The sequence below is a fragment of the Phymastichus coffea genome, unplaced genomic scaffold, assembly GCF_024137745.1.
Source record: "Phymastichus coffea isolate CEN01 unplaced genomic scaffold, Cenicafe_Pcof_1.1 PCOF00021, whole genome shotgun sequence".
Lineage (NCBI taxonomy): Eukaryota > Metazoa > Arthropoda > Insecta > Hymenoptera > Eulophidae > Phymastichus > Phymastichus coffea.
The window spans coordinates 2,580,440-2,601,932 of NW_026706832.1; the positions used below are offsets into that span (position 1 = coordinate 2,580,440).

The 21,493-nt window shown below is 36.8% G+C and overlaps 1 protein-coding gene across 1 annotated transcript; it reads right to left on the bottom strand.

Annotated features, from left to right (window-relative positions):
• Nucleotides 1-264: 264 nt before the first annotated feature.
• On the bottom strand, nucleotides 265-1,310 carry LOC131675436 (uncharacterized). The gene is made up of 3 exons (XM_058954415.1): nucleotides 1,268-1,310; nucleotides 550-1,023; nucleotides 265-485 (listed from the first exon to the last, which is right to left on the bottom strand). Exons 1-3 carry the CDS (start codon nucleotides 1,308-1,310, stop codon nucleotides 460-462), a joined length of 543 nt encoding a protein of 180 aa, XP_058810398.1. The 3' UTR covers nucleotides 265-459.
• Between the last annotated feature and the right edge of the window lie 20,183 nt (nucleotides 1,311-21,493).

The window sequence follows — 21,493 nt, forward strand, 5'->3', positions numbered from 1 at the left end:
AACGCATTCTACTATTCCACACAAAACAAAACAATTGTTTTTCACTATCAGCTTTTTGGGTATGCCATTCAAATTAGTAGTGAAATTGCCTGCATCGAGACCAATTTCTGTTGCAAAACTGGATTCTCTATAAACTTCATCTGGGTCAATTGACAGGTATGGTCCTAATTCAAATGTCGATAATAAACTGATATTGTGACATGTAAGACAATTATAAATATTATCTGCAAAGTATCTATTTAACATTTAACACCATTGCAGGTTCTTCTACATTTCTTTGATGTTTTATTGATGGCGTTATTCTCTGCAGCTCTAGCCTACAACGTATCAACATCAATGTTCACCATGTGTATCATGAGTAATTATTCTAATTAAAAAAGTCTGGACTTCTACATAAAAATCATTCAAATAAAAGATATAAAAAGAATGTTTTTATACGTAAGCTTCAAGATACACTTCTTAGTCTCGCATTTGGGATCCATGATCTGTGAAAACAAGATTTTTTTTTAGATTTTGCAAATAAAATATTTTCATACAATGTATATTTACCTGATGAGTAGCTTAATTTATACTTTTTAAGAAATGTCTCTATTGTTTGTGCATTGTTTTCTATGACTTTGACCGAGCTCATGCTCCAAGCCAATCTTACAGTGTCCATGTCAAAGTCAGTAAAATTGCTATTCGACAAATTCTGTGTCATGTACATTTTTTGTTCAAATCCATCTCTAAATAGTCTTATTGTCTTGGATGACACACTGTTTTCGGGAAACACAATTTGACAATAAATTACTCCTTCTATAAGACGTTGCACTTCTGCACTCCTTGTTATTTTGCTATCTTCATGAATGAAAATGTAAAATTTCGGTGGAGCAATTAATTTTTCCTCGTGATATTCGAATATCTGGTACACAACAAAGTGTTGTAAATAAAAAGCACACCATTTTCCGCTGAATTCTTCTAGATTTATAACGCCATTCAAATTTGGTTGAGTAGTTGTCCAGAAAAGTAAAGAAGTTTTTTCTGCTTGGTAGAAAAACAAAAAAATATGACAATGATCTTCGATATTTTTCTTACAAGCCACTTGCAATTTTTTATTTTGATTATGGTTCATATAATTTCTTTTTAAAATTTCGATTTCAGCTTCTAAATTCCACGTAGGTTGTTTTAAGTTGCCAATTTATCGATTGTATATGAATGAATAAATAGAATGTTCCATTTTTCTATAAGAAAAAAAGAATTGAATCTACACAGTGTTCGTAACTGTTACACTGCACGTGGCTTTGTTGCGATGGTTTTTTGTTTTTCTGCATACAGTTGCTCGCAGTGTCTACCGTAAACCGTATTCGGAACAAATGTCAAAATCTTGTTTTGATTTTATAAGAAAAAAAAAGAATTAATTCTATGCAGTCGTGGCTGTTAGTGCGCGTGGCTTTGTTGCGATCGTCTTTTGTTTTTTTGAATACTCGCTTCTGTAAGCTCGCAGCTTCTACCGTTCACCGTATTCCGAGCAGAAACAAAATCTTGTTTTGATTTTCATTAATTAATAGTAATTATATTATTATACATTTCACAGTTTATAAAGTTTGAAAGAAGGTATAGGTAAGAAATAGTTCTATTACTGTGTTGCAAAATATTTATTTTGAATTATTTGTTCACATTTCAAATACAACCACTTATTTTTCAATCGATAACTCAAAATATCGATAACTCAAATCGATAAACTCAAAAATACTTTTTTGGAAAATTGAAAAACGTCTTGAAAATATTGGTATTTAGAGCGATATTTTTACGAAATATATAAAAGAATTCAAATCAAACGTACTTTGTCGATAAAATGAAATTGAGTAGTAGGAATAGTGGAATGTATGTATTTCACACTTATTGATTGATAAATATAATCACATTGCTAAAATTACATTTAAATTACAAATAAAATTAAAATTTGAAGAATATTTATCCGATAATATTAATTTTTGCACTATTTGTTCATAGTGATATAATTGCTGGTAGATTATGGTTGGTCGTAAACCTGCTGTTGCTCCTGAAAAAATAAAAAAAAAAATTTTAGACTATAACATCTTTCCAGAAAATAGTGTAATACTAAAAAACCGATCAGATAATGTGTGGAAAGAGATATGTTTCTCACTAGATGACAAAATTAATTGTGTCAATTTATTCAAGATGGTCTACAAAGACAGACATGATATTCTCACACATTATAAAAAATCAAAAAATTTAGAATTTATTACTGACAGAAAAAGTGATACAGAAAACTATTATGAATCTGATACTGATAATTCCGATTGTGAATTTCAAACCAGTGAAAAGAAAACATACAAAAAGAATAGAAAAAAATTAAAATTTGATATCACACTGTCCGTTGATCAATGGAATACTATTAGTCCAATAGAAAAAAATTACAATTGTGGACGTTCAGCAATAGCTATACAGGATGGAGGGACTGATATCATTAGAAAACTAATTTACGATAAAAAAAAGTTACCAGGTGCCTACAGTTTCCATAGACACTCTATTGGAATTACATAGAAATGGTAGGTGATTGTACCGATTGTCATTCAAAGATTAAAGTTATTCTTGAAGCAATTTTACCAGATGATGAGCCTATTTCTTTAACGGTTACAACAACAAACACTACAAAAATACCACATTCAAAAAAAGTTCGTTTGCAAAAAGCTGCAAAAGCAGTAATTGAAAAAGATTTGTTGACTACTAATCCAAAACAATGGAGACGAGATAATGCAAGAAAACTGATGGCACACGGAGATCCTGAACCACCTCATTTATTCAAACTATCGCAATTACAAAGTGCTAGACAAGATGCAAAAAATAAAGAATTGGGGATACAGTCTAGAGTGAAACTATTTGATTCTTTAACACATTTACAAAACAATGTAGAATTCAACCGATTTTTTAAGGGTATTGGATATGATCCATTTTTTGTAATGTATTGGTCTCCAGAGCAAGTAGCTGTTCATAACGATATTTTAAAAATACTAGGTAATGCACTAGAATTAGATGCCACAGGATCAATCACATTAAAAATAAATAGGCCTGGTGGAGATTCCAGCGATATATTCTTATCAGTTATGTGCACTCATATTGACCATTTGATTGTACCAATAACTCAAGCTATTTCAGAACAGAATGATACTACTGTTTATGTAAAATGGCTTCAAAAGTGGTTGCAAACTGGTGCAAATATACCTAAAGAGCTGGTGACTGACAGAGGTAAAGCTATACAGAATGGTGCTTGTCAAGCGTTCAATTTCATCAATTTTTCTACGTACAAAGATACATGTCTTTTGATTTTGTTTGGAGAACCTGTACATATAACACTCAATACACATATTAGAACAGACGTTGCCCATGTAGTACATTCCGTTGTCAAAAGGCCTTGTTTTACAACTAAAAATGTAACTGTAAAACGTCTGTTTGTAAAATGTGTAGGATAGATGACTTGAAAATTTTTGATAAAATGCTGAAATACGTCTTATTGTATCTTATAGTAAATTTTATGATGATATTTGTCAAAAAGCAATGGCCAAAATAATAAAATCCTTGCAGTCTTACAAATTAGATTTGGATAGCTCAGCAACAATAGACTCGCAAGAATTGATTGATAAAAGATATTCACAAGATGAAGACCCTACAAAACAAAACCAAAATTGTTCACTAACATACATTTATATCCATGCAATTAACACAGAAGTCATATCAAAAATCGATAACGACAAACAACCAAGTATTGGTATACAAACAAATGATTACTTCTTACCTGACTTTGGAAACAGATTGTCTGATCTGTGTAAGGATTTTGTTTGTTGGTCGAATACGATGATGTCTCATTTCAATAATTTATCATTAAGTAATTTAGACATATTCGCATACGTTAATTCTAAAGGGTCTAGCCTATTAAGATGGTCAAAAGTGCCCCCAACGATTTTGAAAAAGTGGATGGACTATCTTGTTCAGCATGAAAAACAACTAAGATTCCCCAATTTTCAGACCCCTAAGTTCAAATGGGGCCTTATAAGGCCCTATTTTGTGATTTTCAGTTGTTCGACGATATCTCAGTCAATTTTTGAGCTAGAAAATTCTTTTTTTTTAAATTGTAGAGTTTTTTAAGCTCTACAAAACGGGGTAACTGGAAAAAATTTTGGCGGGAAATTCAAATTTTTAGAGCCGTTCGAATATTTCAAAATGCGATATTTCAAAAACAAAGACAGACTCATCTCTGAAAAAAATATATATTATGTATTTATAGTCCAGAAATGTCTGTGAATTTTTTCAAATTTTTAAAAGTGGTGGAACCCCCTCAAAAAAAATTAAAACTCATAAAAAATACAGTTTTTTTACTCTAGAGCCGCGTAGGTTAAACCTACGATAAAATAAATACCACCATTGTGTTTTACGAAAAAAAAATACATCGAAAACATTGCAACGATTACCGAAAATCGTTCGACTCGCGTAGGTTAATAAGCGGCTGAGCGGAATAGCCGCGATCGGTTCGAGAGAGAGAGAGGGCGCGTAGGGGCAATGACCGGGAGGGGAGAGTTCGGTAGTCAGTACGACTGTGACACTCAGTCTGGCAGCACAGCGAAATATCGTGCGAACCTTGCGTTTGGTATTCCTCAAGTGAGATCCAGAGAATCGCGGACCTTATTAAAGTGCGTGGAGTGCAGAGGGTACGTACGAGGAAACGTGCGCGCCTACAGCAGCAACACCAACAAAAACAGCAATAACAGCGGCAGTGCAGCGAGCGGCGGAGCAGTTAATTATACGGTTGGCCACCGTATCCTCATCAGTCTCGCGGTAGGTGCACCATCCCCTATATTGTTGTAGCGTGCGATCCCGCGCAGCGTGCGCGAAAAAATTATTTATAGCGTGCGAGCGGTTAGTTCGCGGCGGTCGCGAGGTTTTCTCTCTCTCTCCATTCGTTTACATTGTCATCTGAGTTAGCATGCGAGAGTCTCTCGGCAAATTCCCCGTGTATTCAATTTATTGGAATAAAGCGATCAATCGTTATTCTTAATCGAGTCATTGTTTTGTCTTTCCTTTGGCCGGAGTGCGTGTTTGTTGACATTCGATTCGAATAAGCCGGTAGCGTAGCACGGATCGCGCGGATATCGGTAGAAGCGAATCGCAAACCAAGTTTCCAGCAGCAGCCGCAGGAGCGCTGCTAAGCAAGAGCGACAGCGCCGCCAAGTGGCGAGTTGGGGAACCCAACTCGGATTGGCGAGGGAACTCTGCGCAGGCGCACTCCCGGACAAGGTAGGTGAACGTGCTTACGGCACGCAGCTAACAAGGCGTCGTTTGACCGAAATAATAAATACGATTAATAGGTCGTAGGTTAAACGGCAGCCTGTTACAACATGTATTATACGTTTAAAAATAATTTAAACTCATTATTAAGTCGGCAAAAATGATATTCTGCTAAGACTGTCGGCCTTATCCATACTGTAGACAGCTATGCCTTTTGTATTCAGAGGTAATTTAATATCATTTTCGAACATATGTTACATGTTTTCGATATATTATATCCGGAGAACACGATGGTGCTATTGATTTTGGCATATCATCCACCTAAGATGGGTCAGAAGTGAAAAACCAACAAAAATTCTGATTTGTATGGTCTTTATATTATTCATAAAATCTCAAACAATCATTGTACATATTTTACATAATTTTTTATTCTCAGAATTAAATAATTATTGAACGTATTTTAATTGTACTTTTTACCTTCGAAACTTGAATGATTATGGTAAAATTATGGTATACAAAATATTATTCTTATTTTATGGAAATTTAATTTACAAAACATATAGAGTATTTATTACGTATAAGCATTAAAAAAAATCGATCTCTTGTAGGGATAAAAATTTCTCGCATGCGCATACTGCTGAAGCCGTACTGCTCCGTACGCTCGGTCCCTATATGGTGTTTAAGTTACAAGGTGTGCTAAAATTCAGTTTGTTTATCATAAGTACACTAAGTGAAGAATTATGTTTTTATCGTTAAATATGAGAGAGTTTTTATCATTGAATATTATTTTGATTATTAAATCCAGAAATAATACTAATTATTTGCGAAAATCAGAGGCAACAGTATAGTTTGGTAGCTTTAAGAGGATGGGGGAGCAAATTTTCCTAACATTCAGGGATCTTCCTTACCATTATTATCGAGAATGGTATTTTCATTGATTACTGAAAAAATAACTAGTCTTCGATGAAAATAATAATCATCCTCCCTTCGTTACAAATAGAGAAACAATATGAATCTAAATAACTAGCATTTTATACTTCAATCAATTCATATAATGAAATATGCGATTCGAGGTGGATTGATGCATGGTGTTAGTAACTTTTATTATGGCTGCCACTGGCGCTGCGACTAGTGACTCTAGCGGACGGTTCTGCCGGCACGAGTATACAGTGATCAGATGAGCCGGTGTTTCTCAGTGTTTCTACATGGCACATGCTATAATTTAAGTTTGTAATATTAAACAATTTTTGTGTGTGAGAATTTATCTAGCGTACAATGACAGCGTACAATTAAACAAGTTCAAGTCAGATCTCGACATCTTTCTCGACGAACTTATAATTGCTATATTGATTACAAACCTAATACAATAGGCACCGCTGGGATCTTACGCCATTATTGTGAATGTTCTAACGGAATGCGAACTATCGGCTGCTGCTCTCATGTGGCTTCGGTCATCTACTACTTATCGCACGCAAGATACCTGTCAAAAATTCTAAGACCTGCAGAAGAACTGACGCAGATTTTCGAACAAGTAGAGACAGTTCCCGTGATTGAAGAAGATAGTGATGAAGATTAATTTAAAATTCAGGGTTATTTATTAATAGATTGAAAAGAATCAAAACTGAAATTCATATGCATTGCATGTTTTGTATTTATCATCATTAGAATAATTAATACAAAAAATTATTTAATATAATATGTAAAATATGTATAATAATCATTCCAGTTTCCAAGGTAAAAAGTATAATTAAAATACGTTCAATAATTATTTAATTCTGAGAATAAAAAATTATGTAAAATATGTACAATGATTGTTTGAGATTTTATGAATAATATAAAGACCATACAAATCAGGATTTTTGTTGGTTTTTCGCTTCTGACCCATCTTAGGTGGATGACATGCCAAAATCAATAGCACCATCGTGTTCTCCGGGAAAAAATATATCGAAAACATGTAACATATGTTCGAAAATGATATTAAATTACCTCTGAATACAAAAGGCATAGCTGTCTACAGTGTGGATAAGGCCGACAGTCTTAGCAGAATATCATTTTTGCTGATTTAATAATGAGTTTAGACCATTTTTAAACGTATAATACATGTTTTCGATGTATTTTTTTTCGTAAAACACAATGGTGGTATTTATTTTATCGTAGGTTTAACCTACGCGGCTCTAGAGTAAAAAAACTGTATTTTTTATCGGTTTTTATTTTTTTTGAGGGGGTTCCACCACTTAAAAATCTGAAAAAATTCACAGACATTTCTGGACTATAAATACATAATATATATTTTTTTCAGAGATGAGTCTGTCTTTGTTTTTGAAATATCGCATTTTAAAATGTTCGAACGTCTCTAAAAATTTGAATTTCCCGCCAAAATTTTTTCCAGTTACCCCGATTTGTAGTGCTTAAAAAACTCTACAATTTAAAAAAAAAAGAATTTTCTAGCTCAAAAATTGACTGAGATATCGTCGAACAACTGAAAATCACAAAATAGGGCCTTATAAGGCCCCATTTGAACTTAGGGGTCTAAAAATTTGGGAATCTTAGTTGTTTTTCATGCTGAACAAGATAGTCCATCCACTTTTTCAAAATCGTTGGGGGCACTTTTGACCATCTTAATAGGCTTGACCCTTTGTATTCGTCGAGCGTTATATAAAAAATCAAATAAATAGTTTGTATAGAGATGTAGTTGTACAGCGTTGTAGACAAGAACGAGAGATTTTAAAAAATGCTTTAGCAATAGCCACGTATTCACCTGATCAATTCGCGTACAATTTGATGAAAGGACCTGGATATATGGCGGTAACGGCTGGCGAAGTAGTTCACGTCGTCAAATGTATCCCGGTAGATGTAAAGATTTCGCCGGGGACCAAATGTTATGAAGAATTAAAAGTAGTCCATAACAATATTACCAAATTTATGACACCTAAAACACATATACTCAAGACTCAAGGAACAATAGTGGATTGTAACGCTTTACTGTCCACTCACTTTTATGTCAACGAAAATTGGTATAAGTTCACGCTACGTCCTGTAGATGCCAGAACACCAGAGATTCTGAAGCCTTTTGCCCAAATGACATGGAAATATCAAGATATTCCAACACTCGCTACAAGTGGTATTTATACTGAACAAGATCTGCAGGATCTTCTAAATCGAATCATGTACCCTCTCGAACAATCAGCTGTCATCAATGATGTTGCTCGAGAAATCAAAGGACATGCGATGAAAGATCAAGAAGGAGTAATTAATAAGTTGCTCAATGAAAACACTTTAGAACGCTTAGTTCATACCACTTGGAATCGAATGTGGGGTAAATTCATGACGTTTGGAACGTTCAGTGCAGGAGTGATAGCTATCCTTTTTATTATACAAATAAGTAAAAAGGTGATAGAAATCTTCATCAATGGTATGGCTCTGCATAGTATTTATGGGTGGTCCTACCAACTTCTTGGAGCCATATGGAATAGTCTCACAACTTTCCTTATCCACTTAGGCCATTCAATGCAGAAGGAAAATGAAAAATCCCAGGAAGAAGCAAGTAGAGTTCCTAAGCCAATGCAGATACCCCATTACATCCCAGTTAAGGCTCAAGAAACTGATGCCAACGTACCAAAAGAAAATCCAGTGTCCTCAATCCAAACTAATAATAGTTTCTTTTGCCGACAATAAATGTTAATAAATCTTGGTTGCCATGCTCTACAATTACATTTTAATTAGCGATTACTTTGCCTCGCTGCGTTCCTTAAGTAACCGTTTAAGTTACGTCGGGCCATTTACTATCAATAAAATTAATTTTTTTTCTCATTTGCTTTTGCGTGTTCAATACGTAACTTAAATTTTAACTCCGTAAATGAGCAAAGCATTCAGCTGAAGCGGCTGGAGGACACGTGAAAATATCCGTCCCTTTGTCGCGCGCTTTCCGAATTTTACTCCGAAAGATCGTAAAGTTTTTTTTGAGTAGGTTTAGATATAGAGTAAAGGAGCCGCGGAATTCTGCCTACACCCTGTTACACGATTTCACTCAAAAGTTTTCCACTTGTAGAAGCTAAAACTTTTGCTATATAGAAAAAATTCAATAATTATTTTTGTATAAATGAATTAAGAAAATAATAGCATGATAGGAGAATTTCGCAGCTTCTTGAAACCTCCCACACACTTTTTGATTAGAAACGCAGTTACCGCATAATCATCGAAAATATCCCAAAGTTTTGAAATTATAAGTTAGGAAATTAGATAAATAGTCGAAAAACAGTTACCTGAATGAACTTTAGTAAATCAATTATATAGTCCACAATTAAATAATGCCCCTTTTTCATTCCATATTATTTAAACAACGAATTTAGTTAATTCTTTAAGTTACTAATTGTAAACATGTAGGATTAGAGATTTTCGCGTAAAATATGTTAGATATTAAGAAACTTGCGTTATTATTAAGAATTAATTGTAACAATTCACATAACAAATAAATTAATAATTATGAGAAAATCTGTAATGAAAATGGTACTTGGAGAGCCATCTAACGAGATAGGGCCCATACTCTTGAACGCGCGCCCCCAATTCTCACCACGCCCCTGAACCAATTAGGGCCCGAAAACCGAAAGAGAAAAGGAGGGAAAATCTCAGTCAGCCAATTAGAATTTACTGGCATTTCCACTCTTCCCAAATTTTGAGGGACTGAAAGAGGTATTTTCCTCCCAATCAGCCCCAGGGTTTAAAAGGGCGTGCGCAAGCGAAAATCGCCCACTCTCTCGCTCCTCGCAAGGCTCATAAGTTTTCCTCATTTTACGAAGTTCGACCAAGTGCCAGGTCCAGACTCTCCAAGTACCAGTCAATTGCATTAAATAAAAGAAAAGTAAGTCTAAACGAATTTTTTATTGCTATCTCTCCTCTTCCTTTCTATTAGAATAGCTAGACCGGAATTCGAAAAAACAAGTCTTCGAAAAGTATTTCAGCAAGGATTGGGATACTTTTCTATAAGACAGTCGCGCCGTTAAAGAAAAAATTAAATTCTTTTATGTGACAATTCCAGCAAGGTCTGGGATATTCACATGCAAGTCCCGCTTCCATTGGATCCTGGTGTTTGATGGGAGACTTGTAGTCCAATTTTATTTTTATCTCTTTTAACGCGAAACGCGAAATAAAAAAGCTCTATGTCTCCAATTGCTCATCCCGGTTTAAGCGTACGCACGCAAACCAAATAGAGCACCTGAGATAACGTCCACCTCAGACGTACCTGAGATAGTGACCCGGACGTCACAAACATAAATAATAAGAGAAAACTAATTCACATTTTGTATTTCATCGATGACGCACATTAATACACAATTTTGTTAACATGAATCTATATTTATCTTATGAAATTTGTTGGTTTTCGTCCACTGCGTTATTAACAAATTCTAAAATATATAAAATCTTTAAATTTTCAAATTCTGTACAATAAATATACCTAAATGATATCAGTATATACCAACCACTCCCTCAAAAAGGGATGTTGGAATTGGTTGAGAATGTTCTTTTCGAGTCGGAGTCATTTTTCTCAATTCCTCTTTTTTATCAATGTCATCATTATTTTTGATACCATCCGATGGCGATTCTGCAGACATTTTGTCTCTATATATCTATTTCCACCTTTAAAATTTATACATTAACGTTATTCATTAATCGTATCAGAAAATTGTGTTGGAATAGTGTGTTTCAACTATTACCGTGTGCATGATGGGGTGAGTTTTATTAAAGTGTATACGTATGTGCATACATATGTATTCGACCTTCGGTTTGCAACTAGCAAACTCTCGTCTATAAATCTTTTGCAAAATATCCATTTTTGTATTTTCTGCTCAATTTTCCTCTATTTCTTCTCCCTTTCCTTCTCCGTCTTCGTTTATTTCTTCTCCCTTTTCTTCTCCTTTTTCTTCGATGTTATCTCCCACTTCTTCTCTTGCTTCTACCTCTTCTTTCTTCTTGTTTATCTCTCCTTTCCCTTCTTCTTTAACTCTTAGTTCATCTACTTTTAAAAATTGAACTTTCATTTTATTTAATTTTGTTTCATTTTATAAATTTAATTGTATATTTACCAAAACCTTAGCATTCAGATTCTGTAGTACTTTCTATAAACATTTCTAGACTCTCTAGATATTTCTTACTATCTATGGAAAAATTATAATCAAATCACATGAACAGTTGAATATATACTGTTATTAATGTAATAAAGTGATATTTTAGAATCAAAAACTAAAAATAGATAAGAATCTGATTTTTTTTATTTCGCTACATCAATACATTATCTCCGCGTAAATATAATTTTTGTTTGTGAATTTTTGCAACTTGAAATTGAATTTCAATATTAAAATCTTGTCGAATAAATCTATTGAAAGTTATCAACATTTTAAATAAATAAATCATAGTGTTTCATATATATATGTAAATTATTCTGTCTACATATATCTACCATACAAAATATCTACATTCTTCTGATAGTATCTATTTCAGTTCATGCATATGCATAAAAAAAGTGTCTACAATATTTTGAATTGTTAGTTTAAAATTCTTGATAACTTTTGATTGATATATCTGAGGACGTTTTAACATTTAAATTCGATTGGAAGGTGCGAAAACCAATTATATTTAAGCGGAGACCTGTCGATGTTCAAACAAAATACTGATATTCTCAATTATTAGCCAAAAAAAACTGTCCGTCATTTAAGTGTGAAGCTGAGTGCATCATGATTGGAGTGTTAAGCATTCTGTGTTGCGATATTTACAAGTTACTTAATGTAGGAAGGGCCTGCATTAATTGTATTGTTGAAAAATACAACGGGATGCAACTGTATATTTTTTGTATAAGTTATATAAGTGTATTTTATTAATATAAAGTGTGTTAAATAAAACTCAACAAGTTATGGGCTCAGGGCTCCAGTGCGCGAAAGTTACATTTACATTGTCAATTAAGTATAAAAAAACACTTTTATCGTGAAAAATTTCATAATTTCGATCCACCCTACAAATGAATTAGCGGTATAGAATAAGTCGACTTTATAGATCGATATCTCAGGTTGAAAATATCATATGCACCGAATCGAATGTTATTTTTTTTTATCGAACCGCTTCTAATTTAACATAAGATTGATTTCATAGCTTATAACGGTTTATAGAATTCACTGCGTTATAGAGAGAAAATTATTATAAATAAGATATTATCGGCGATACTATGCTTTATTTGTTACTGGATTTGTACAAAGGCTTGTACTCGGCCGACCCTAGTTGTCTGCATAAATGCTACCTCGTGGCCAGCGTAGAGCGTCGTGGGTAGATGTAAGAAAAATCGCGAATAATGAATACGAATAGAATTAGCACAGGAAAAAAACAAGAGTCAGGCGAGACAAAAGAATGCGTAACTAGTATAACTGCTATTTATATCAATGAAAACATAAATAATACAATTGTAGAGTTATAATAATACAGTTTAATAAAGCAGCGCAGGGTAAAAGAGAAAAAGCAAGCAAGCCGATAGAGAGACAAAGTACGAGAAGGAACTTACATTTTTCTCAGCCATGCTTTCTTCAAACGCTTGTGCGTCGAAATTCGTTGATGCAACAACGACTTGTTATCCTCGCGTCAAACTCGCGTTGGTTGTACCCTCGGTACACCGCACACGCACACTCTATCTACCTATAAGTAGATAAACAATGTATATTCTGGGACACAAAGGAGCCGAAAAAGGATGCCGTCAATGTATAAGGTATACGAGTATGTGTATGTTCTCGGACACAAAGGAGCCGCCCGATGAAGGTGTCATGGTAGTGACACCTTTTAATTTATGGTCAGACCCCATACTGAGTGTCTAAAAGGCATTTGATGTACCTTTGACACCATCCGCGTGCCAGTGGGCCCCATGCTGAGTGTTTAAAGGGCATTTGATGTTCGTTTGACACCTCCCGCATGCCGCCAATGTATAAGGGATATGTGTATGTTCTGGGACACAAGCCAATGTATAAGGGATATTTGTATGTTCTGGGACACGAGCAAATGTATAAGGGATATGTGTATGTTCTGGAACACAAAGAGGCCGCCCGATGAAGGTGTCGCGGTAGTGATACCTTTTAATTTAAAGTGAGATCCCATGCTGAGAGTTTAAAAGGCATTTGTTTTTCGTTTGACACCTCCCGCGTGCTAGTGGGCCCTTTCGACAGAGTGCCCCACCCAGTCACCCACCCACCCACCTACAGAGGTTGTTAAGGTAGGATGCTGTAGAAGTCGGTAGGGTGTTTGGTAAACTATATGATGGGGTCTCTCTCTCTCTCTCTCTCTCTCTCTCGCTCTCCTTCGATAGTAGGGTATGTGGGACCTTGGAGAGAGGGTAGCATATAGCTTGGTAAGCTATATGCAGCTCTCTCTCTCTCTCTCTCTTTCTCTCAGCAAGCGCTGTAGTAGTTTCATTAGATTTCGGGAACCTTTCAACCTTACAGTTGATTTTATTTGAATATTAATTAATAAAACTTATAGAATTTTCGTTTAATTATTAATTTATTGTTCATTCAACTATACATTAAATATAATACAGTCTGTCTATAATCTTTATTTTCAGTAGTTGACATCGCTATATTGAAATATTGAGTTGAATTTTTTTATGTAATATTGTCAACTTCATCATACCTTACATTTCAGATTGCTTCCGTCTAGCTTTTATCCATAAAAATAATCTTTGTGCATCTGTAACGGCACATACAAAGTTAGCTGGTTTATTGTAATGATATGCACATATTGTTTCTAATGGGTAAGGTAGTGCGCTCATTTGTGGACATCTCATCTCGCTTTCAAGTTCTAAAATTTTTCTAAAAAAGGAAAAAAATTTTTAATTAATAATGATTTTAATTTCTAACAAAAAAATAAATAAATAAAAATACTTACTTTTCAGGTAAAATTTTTTGTAACCATTGTTTCTTTGTTAATCCTTTTACATAAATATTTCTAGAATTATTTAAATGATTGTTTAGTACACGTGCTAAATTTTTATATGGAATAAGACCGGATCTCCATAATAAACCATGATGACACGTTTCTAAAAAATGATTTACTTTTCGACACTTGAAAGGAAATTGAAACCAATGATATGGTAGTTCGAAGAAAAACACAGTTGGAATAGTATCTATATCTGGTGGTAGATATGCGAGTTCTTTACAAACAAAAGTCTCGTTTAAACTGTGAAAGCCTTGAAAATATATTACGAAATCCATTTGAAAAGATGCTGAAGTTAATGTGAACTCTACTAGTTCCCCAAATCGTTATGAGAGTAGAGGGACGTGTTTGTTCTATATAAAGCCTATACCTCACTATTCGAAAGTAGAGGGCGGCAAAGTTACCATACCTCACCATTCGAAAGTATAGAGCATCATAGTCACTATATAGTATGATTATAGGTAGTTTTTTATTAAATTCCAACAATATATATATTTTATTTTCTTTTTTATGGAAAAGCATTGTATACATTGATTACATAATGTCTTGTTAATTTCAAACTAATTTTTTAACATCATCACTAATTGGATTATATTGTACAATACGATCGTGTAATATTAAGCAGTAGGCTGCTGTATCTTCAGGAAAATTAGTCTGAGTTTCAAATTCTAGGCGAACATCGACTGGTGCGCTTTTTAATGTTTTATTTTGTTTGGAGCAGACTATAACTATTAGCGGCACTTTATTAATGAAATCTTTTTTATTGAGTAACGGCTCGTTTTCTTTATCATAGCAAGCGTTTTGAAAATGAGTATACATATCGTAGAGAACAGCATACTGATTTTGATTGATATTCAAATTGAGATTTCCATACGGATAGCGTTGTGAATTGAGGAATAGCTTCACATTACTAATATTACAATGATCAAAATTACATCAATTAACACTCGCTGAACTTTTATGTTTAGTTTGAAAAGTTAAAATAACAAAGCGAGACTTCTCCAATTGATTGGAAGTCTTAACACTCCAAACATGCTTTGATGTAAGTGGTAATTTTGGATACTCATACATTTTCCAAATACGATAAGTCATTGTAATTGCACGATCTCGTCCAATCTAATTGAGTAAGTTGATTTTTTCTTTATCTGCAACCATCACATATGGCATCAACCATTTAACCCTAGTTAAAGTAATTTTTAATTTTTCTGAAGCATCAGGATTCCTTACTGGAATACTTAAAATAGCATTCAAATCATCTCTTGATCTTATGAGAACAAGTTCATGCTTGACATTGATTATAATTTTCCGATAGTCTTCAGCAAAGCTCATCAACATACTGAGAGGGATAGTAACATCAAAAAAACCTAGAGCATTACATATAAGAACTTCATTGTTATCACCATTCCATCCGGCATTTTCAGCGATAGAGCTCTAACATGGATTGAGTGAAAGGCAATTTTTCATGAGGGTTGTTAAGCCTACATTTTTCACTTTATCAAATTCAATAGCATTTATTTCATATCGTATTTCCCCGAACAAATGACAGAGGGCATTGTTGACTAATAAAGAGTTCTCTTCTGGCGTAGTACCGTCCGGCTTGGTCAACTTACCACAAATATGAATCATACTGCGTGATGGAAGCAGAGATAAATCTTGATGTTGAATTGCTATATGGATTTCATCGCTATTGTTGAAATATGATAATGAATAAGGCTGATGCGCATAAACTTCATAATGAGCTATAGACTCATCGAAAGCGACACCTGAATGAATATGTAGATACTCCATATTGTTGTTGTTGTTTTATACAGCACACTAATATACAATATTTTCTTCCACGATTTTCGACGATTTTCAGTCTCAAGCTTTTCAGGAATTGACTGTTCTGAGGTGTGAGCGATCTGATAGCTCGCTGTTTATTGGCTGCTGTTTTACAATTTTGTCTTTTAATATAGCCTCAGCCGCTCTTTATATTGTAAATGATACCCATTACTAAGATATGGTCTTTATATGTTTTCACACTGTGATGACTTCTCCTCGAAAGTTAACTTGGTTTCCGTCTTGACCAACTATACCAATTTGAAAATGATCAATGCTACTCACAACGACTGGAAGGTAAATGACGTGAGACGGAACTTCTGTAATCTTATATCCAGGTGGTACTGCTGGGAAAAATTCATATATAGTATGTACTTTGCGATCGTTTATGTAAGAGCCTGGAGAAATATTACACTCTACACATAAAGCGTTAACTTTGAGTATAGTGACGGGTAAGTCAGAACTATGTGTTTCATTTTCAACGAGCGTGCGTTTAGTGAAGCCTAAAATTGATCCAATAGAATCTTTTGGTTCAAAATGTATTTTTTGGCTGCACTGAATGACACTACGTAAAGTATTATTATTTGGTTTCAGGCTAAACGATATACCTTTAGGTGCTAATGCTTTCTTTGAGAAAACTTTCAATATCTTCTATTTCGTAGCTACCAGTCGGTAAAGTGATAGCTTCTTGACTTTCAATGTAAAATTTATTATAACCAACGTTAATGTTTGGTATTGAATTGAATGTTAATAGCTCAACTAGACCAAGAACGTATTTTTTGTTTGGTATCCATTCGATCGGTGGAAAATAATATGATTCGAGTACGGATGGTGTTCCCGAGAGACTCAATGTCAGTATATGCTCCATGACAGATTCATATCAAATGATAGTCATTCGTCGAATAAGTATTTTTTATACTAGTTGTTTTTTCTATAGTTTGTTTAAAAGAAATTGGATACAAAGATGGCCGCAATTGTATGTATTAAAATCTTGATATCTAATATAATTATACATTTTGTTAACGATTCTATTAACTTTGGTTGATTGGTCCCTAAATCAACCAAAGTATAAGTTTTTAAAAGATTTATTGGAACCGATTGATGGTATACAAAATTATGCATTCAGCGAGCATGAGGCAGTTTTCACCGGATAAAGCTAATCCAAATTCTATCATGATTTTTACGATATCCACTGAAAAGCAGGACAATGTCAGAGCATTCTTCTGTATGGGAAGACATAAAAAAGTAGATAGTTTTTATCTCTGTCAATCATACGCTCGCATACCGAAGCATTTATTCGAGATAATGTGAATTTACTAGTTTCGTTTCGACAAGATGTCGTGAATATTAAACATATTTACAACGATCATGTTAACTCAGACATGACTTTTGAGAAGTTTAAAGCAATTTGTTCAAAATGTTGGAGAGACGATAATCATGGATTTATAGTTATTGATAGAGATATACCAATCAATCATGGACGGTATAGTAAACAATTCGATTCTTTTGCTATAAATATAGCGGAGTGAACGAATGAAGATTATTTAACTTCAGAATTTACAAGCGTCAACATGGCTAATTTTGAAAAAGATGTAACGGTGTAGGCTGGTCATGGCCTACACCGTGCGTCATTTCACTCTCTCTCCGATATCGGTAAGGGCTCATGGCGGGCATCTGGTGCACGTATGTTTCGTGCCTGATGGCAGTCTTTTGTTTCAGCATCGGTTTCTCTCTTCGCCAAGAAAGAAAAAGAGAGCAACAACAGTATTAGTGGCCAGGAGCTCGCAACAACATGCGCTCTCGTTAGTCATCGAGAGAGAAAGAGAAAGAGAGTATTGCTATAGTGCAACTATAGTACGGCTAGACGCGCGACACTGCCCACGCTTGGCGGTGCCACGTGCCTCCGATTAGGCAATTGAGTGGGGCGAGCGTGAGAAGCAGTCTCTCACGCACTATTGCGTCGCTTCTCGCGAGCATTAAGGAATTGACCCTGCAAGCGAGAGCATACCAGCTAACGCACCAGAAAAGTATCCTCGAGAGCGGCCCTTTGTCCACCAGTCACGCCATATCGAAGGAGGTCACCGGCCGGCAGAGAGACGATCAACTCGCCAGCCCAGAGGACTTCGCCAATTAACAGGTCATACTCTCGTCTCTCGTTTCTCTTCCTTAATCGGTTTTAACCCTTTTTGGCTATTCGCGACTTGTGCGCTGTGCCAGGCTCTCGCGGGCCGGCACAGCTGAGTTAGTGATTAAGTTTTCTTTCTTTTATATCTAGCCGATTGTGAGATGGCAAGGCGCTAACGTGTCGGCCATCTCATTTAGTGGTAAGAAGTTATTGTGTCTTAGGTTAAGGTTTGATAGATTGTTTTATTCGCCATCGCTCAAGGTAGCGATTTTATAATAAACATATTTGGATGGTAAAAGGTTTGAATGTTTATTGCGATCGCCTTTCCTCTTCTGCCTTACTGGGAGCGATACACCGTCTCCCTTACCTCCCCCTTAAAGAATTTGGTGATAGTGGGAAAGGATTATCGGCCAAGGACGGCTGACGCTATTACATGGCATCCCTTGTGGGGATAAGCGAGGCAGTAAGAGAGAACGTTTAGAAGTGCGCGAATTACTTAAATAGAGTAAATTAGCGAACGCGAGTGATTTCTTTTTTTTTGTGTGAACAAGGGCAAAAAGACGTGTGTTGGAAAACAACGTGCCGCCTTGTAAGTATAAGTTTCAGATATCGGCTCGCGGCTTGGCGGGGTTGTTCGTGTCGTGACGTGTTCATGTTGGGGAATTTGGCTAGTGGAGGTGTTCGCTTACAACCGCGTGACGCATTCCTTTGTCGTCTTATGCTGGGCGATAACTTGCCAGCATATGACGCGGGGAAGGGACGGTTAGTTTAGTTTTTGTTTCGTTTCTTCTCGTTTTATTTTTTTTGTGTTATGTTGTTAAATTCCTAGCGTGTTGATTATCGCGTTCTATACACTTGTTTGACTGTCCGTTATCACTGAAACTGCGCCGTCAAAAAGACAAAATTTTTTTTTAATATGCCGCTCGCATGCAAAAATCGGCTTACGATGCGTAGATTGCTTCGCGACACTCGCGTTAAAGAAGTCAAGCGCCGCATCGATTCTATAGCGCCGGCCGGTTTGCTTGAATTAATGCGTTACCGTAGGTTAGCGTTGCACGGCGAGATGGATGAACTTAAGGAAAGGTACTTTCGTTTCATGATAGCGTTAGACAGGCCAGAGCTTGGGTCACCCTTACAGCCGAGCGATTTTACGTCGGATCGCGTGCCTGATTTATCGCGCGATGAGCCGATGTATACGGCAATTAGCAGTGACAAAAGCGAGAACAGGACAGTCGAACCGGTTAGGATCGCATCGCCAAGGGCGGCAGAGTGGCGATCACCAGGATAGGCGACGCAATCAACAGAAAGCGCTGCCTCCTGCCAGAGCCAATTCGGCCGCCGGGCGATAGGGTCATTACTCCCATTCCTGAGGAGGAAATTTTACCAGCAACCAGCGCCGCTGATATAGTAATACCAGAGTTAGATGTACGTACGCCGGCTACGCCTGAACTAGAAAGGCGTAGCAATGGTATACTTAGCCAGGTTTGGGGTGCGATAGCAGCGGTCCCGCGATGGATTTACCGACGGGAAGTGCAACAGGATATCACTGACGGTACCAATGCGGTTTATAGGGTAGAAAGAGAAGCAATGCAGGGTGGAACGGATCAGGCTACGCAACAGGCTCAACAACCGTTGCAAGCCGATCCGTCGGCTGGCCACGTGGCGCTCAATGTGCCAGCGTTTGCCGGTCCTGCCCATCAGGCTCGCTCAAGCGTTCCCCAGCGTAGAGAAGTACCGGTGAATCAGGTACCCTTTCCGAATAGCTCTCTGGAGGCTATTTATAGATCGCCCCCGTTACCTGAAACAGAGACATGGATTCGAGAATGGGAAAGGGCTGTGCGCGTACCTTGTAATGAGCGCGCGTGCGTTTGAAAATCATATAAAAGAGACTTGGGCTTGGAGTCTAGAGCTTCGACGAGAGCGTCGGAGAGTAGGCCGGTTAAGGCGAAAACGAAAATTTTGTCGGACCATGACAGTACTGTTGATCTCTCGAGCTCCTCCGAATCTGAAATAGAGGATCGGAAGAAAAGCGTGTCGCACAACGGCGACAAGCCAGTAAAAATTGAAAAGAAAAAGAAAAGCCCGAAACGCGTTAAGTACATAAATGGCGTGCCGGCCGATGGCGTTAGTGCGTTGACTGCTTGGTCGCTTCGTTTCTCTGGCAATGATGACATGAGCGTGATGAGTTATTTGTCAGGATTAGAGGACTGTCAGCGCTACTATAAGATTTCGGATAAAGAGATGCTAAATGCTATCGGCACTACTTTTCGTGGAAAGGCGCGTTCATGGTACGAACTTAATCGTAAGCAGTGGGCGACTCTTATAGAATTCAAAAAGAATTTTTCGGCTAATTTTTGTCGCCGGCTTAATCGCGAACAGCTGAATAAAGAGCTAAGACAGAGATCGCAAGGAGAATGCGAGCGTATCTCTGATTATGTAGCCGCTTTTCAATCGATTCTGAGACGCTTCGATCCTCCGGTATCTGATAAGAGACAAGTAGCTATCATAGTGGAAAGGCTACACCCGCAGTATAAGCGTTATTTAGAGACGAAAACCTTTAAAAATTTAAGTTAGTTTAAGGAAGCAGGGTTAGCTCTAGAAGACCGTATGTCGGGTAGACAAAGGTGACAGCGTCCACCGAGTGCGGTCGTTACGCTCGTGCCGGAGTCTGCTTATTCCGAGCCTAAAAAGCTGGCCGAGAAGAAAGCAGTCGCGGCGGTTGAACAGATAGCAAGCGAAGTAGATTTTGACGTTAGAGTCAGCTAAGGAAACGCGCGCGAGCAAGAAGAAAGCAAAGGCTAAGGGCAATGGGGCAAAGGGCGAAGTTGCCGCAGCTGCTGCTCAAGGCACCAAGCCACAGGCGATTAATCGCCCTTCACAGCAGGCAGCGTAGCCGAATGTTGCAGCGCAGCCGCCGGCCGTCCAGGTGCCGATGTTTTCTGCGCCGAGCTTAATTCCTCAACAACGAGGGCGAGCGAACGGCGCTCAAACAAACAACGCGAGAGGACAACGTCCTTTCGCTGGCGCGTGTTTCGCGTGTGGTCTGGTTGGCCATCAGAGGTTTCAGTACCCGACCGCGTAGAGTGCGCGGCCGATTGTTTCTTATAAGTGCAGACAACCTGGTCATTATGCAAACAGTTGTCCACTCAGGCCGACGGAGATTAAGCCAGTATGTCAGGTATGCGATACCGTCGGGTTTGTCTTCCGAAACTGCCCAGTTTGCAATCAAGTAAGACAGGAAAATTTGGGTGCGGGAGCCGTCGACCGCTTAGCGACTCCTGCTTAAGGCAAATTGAACGGCCGGTA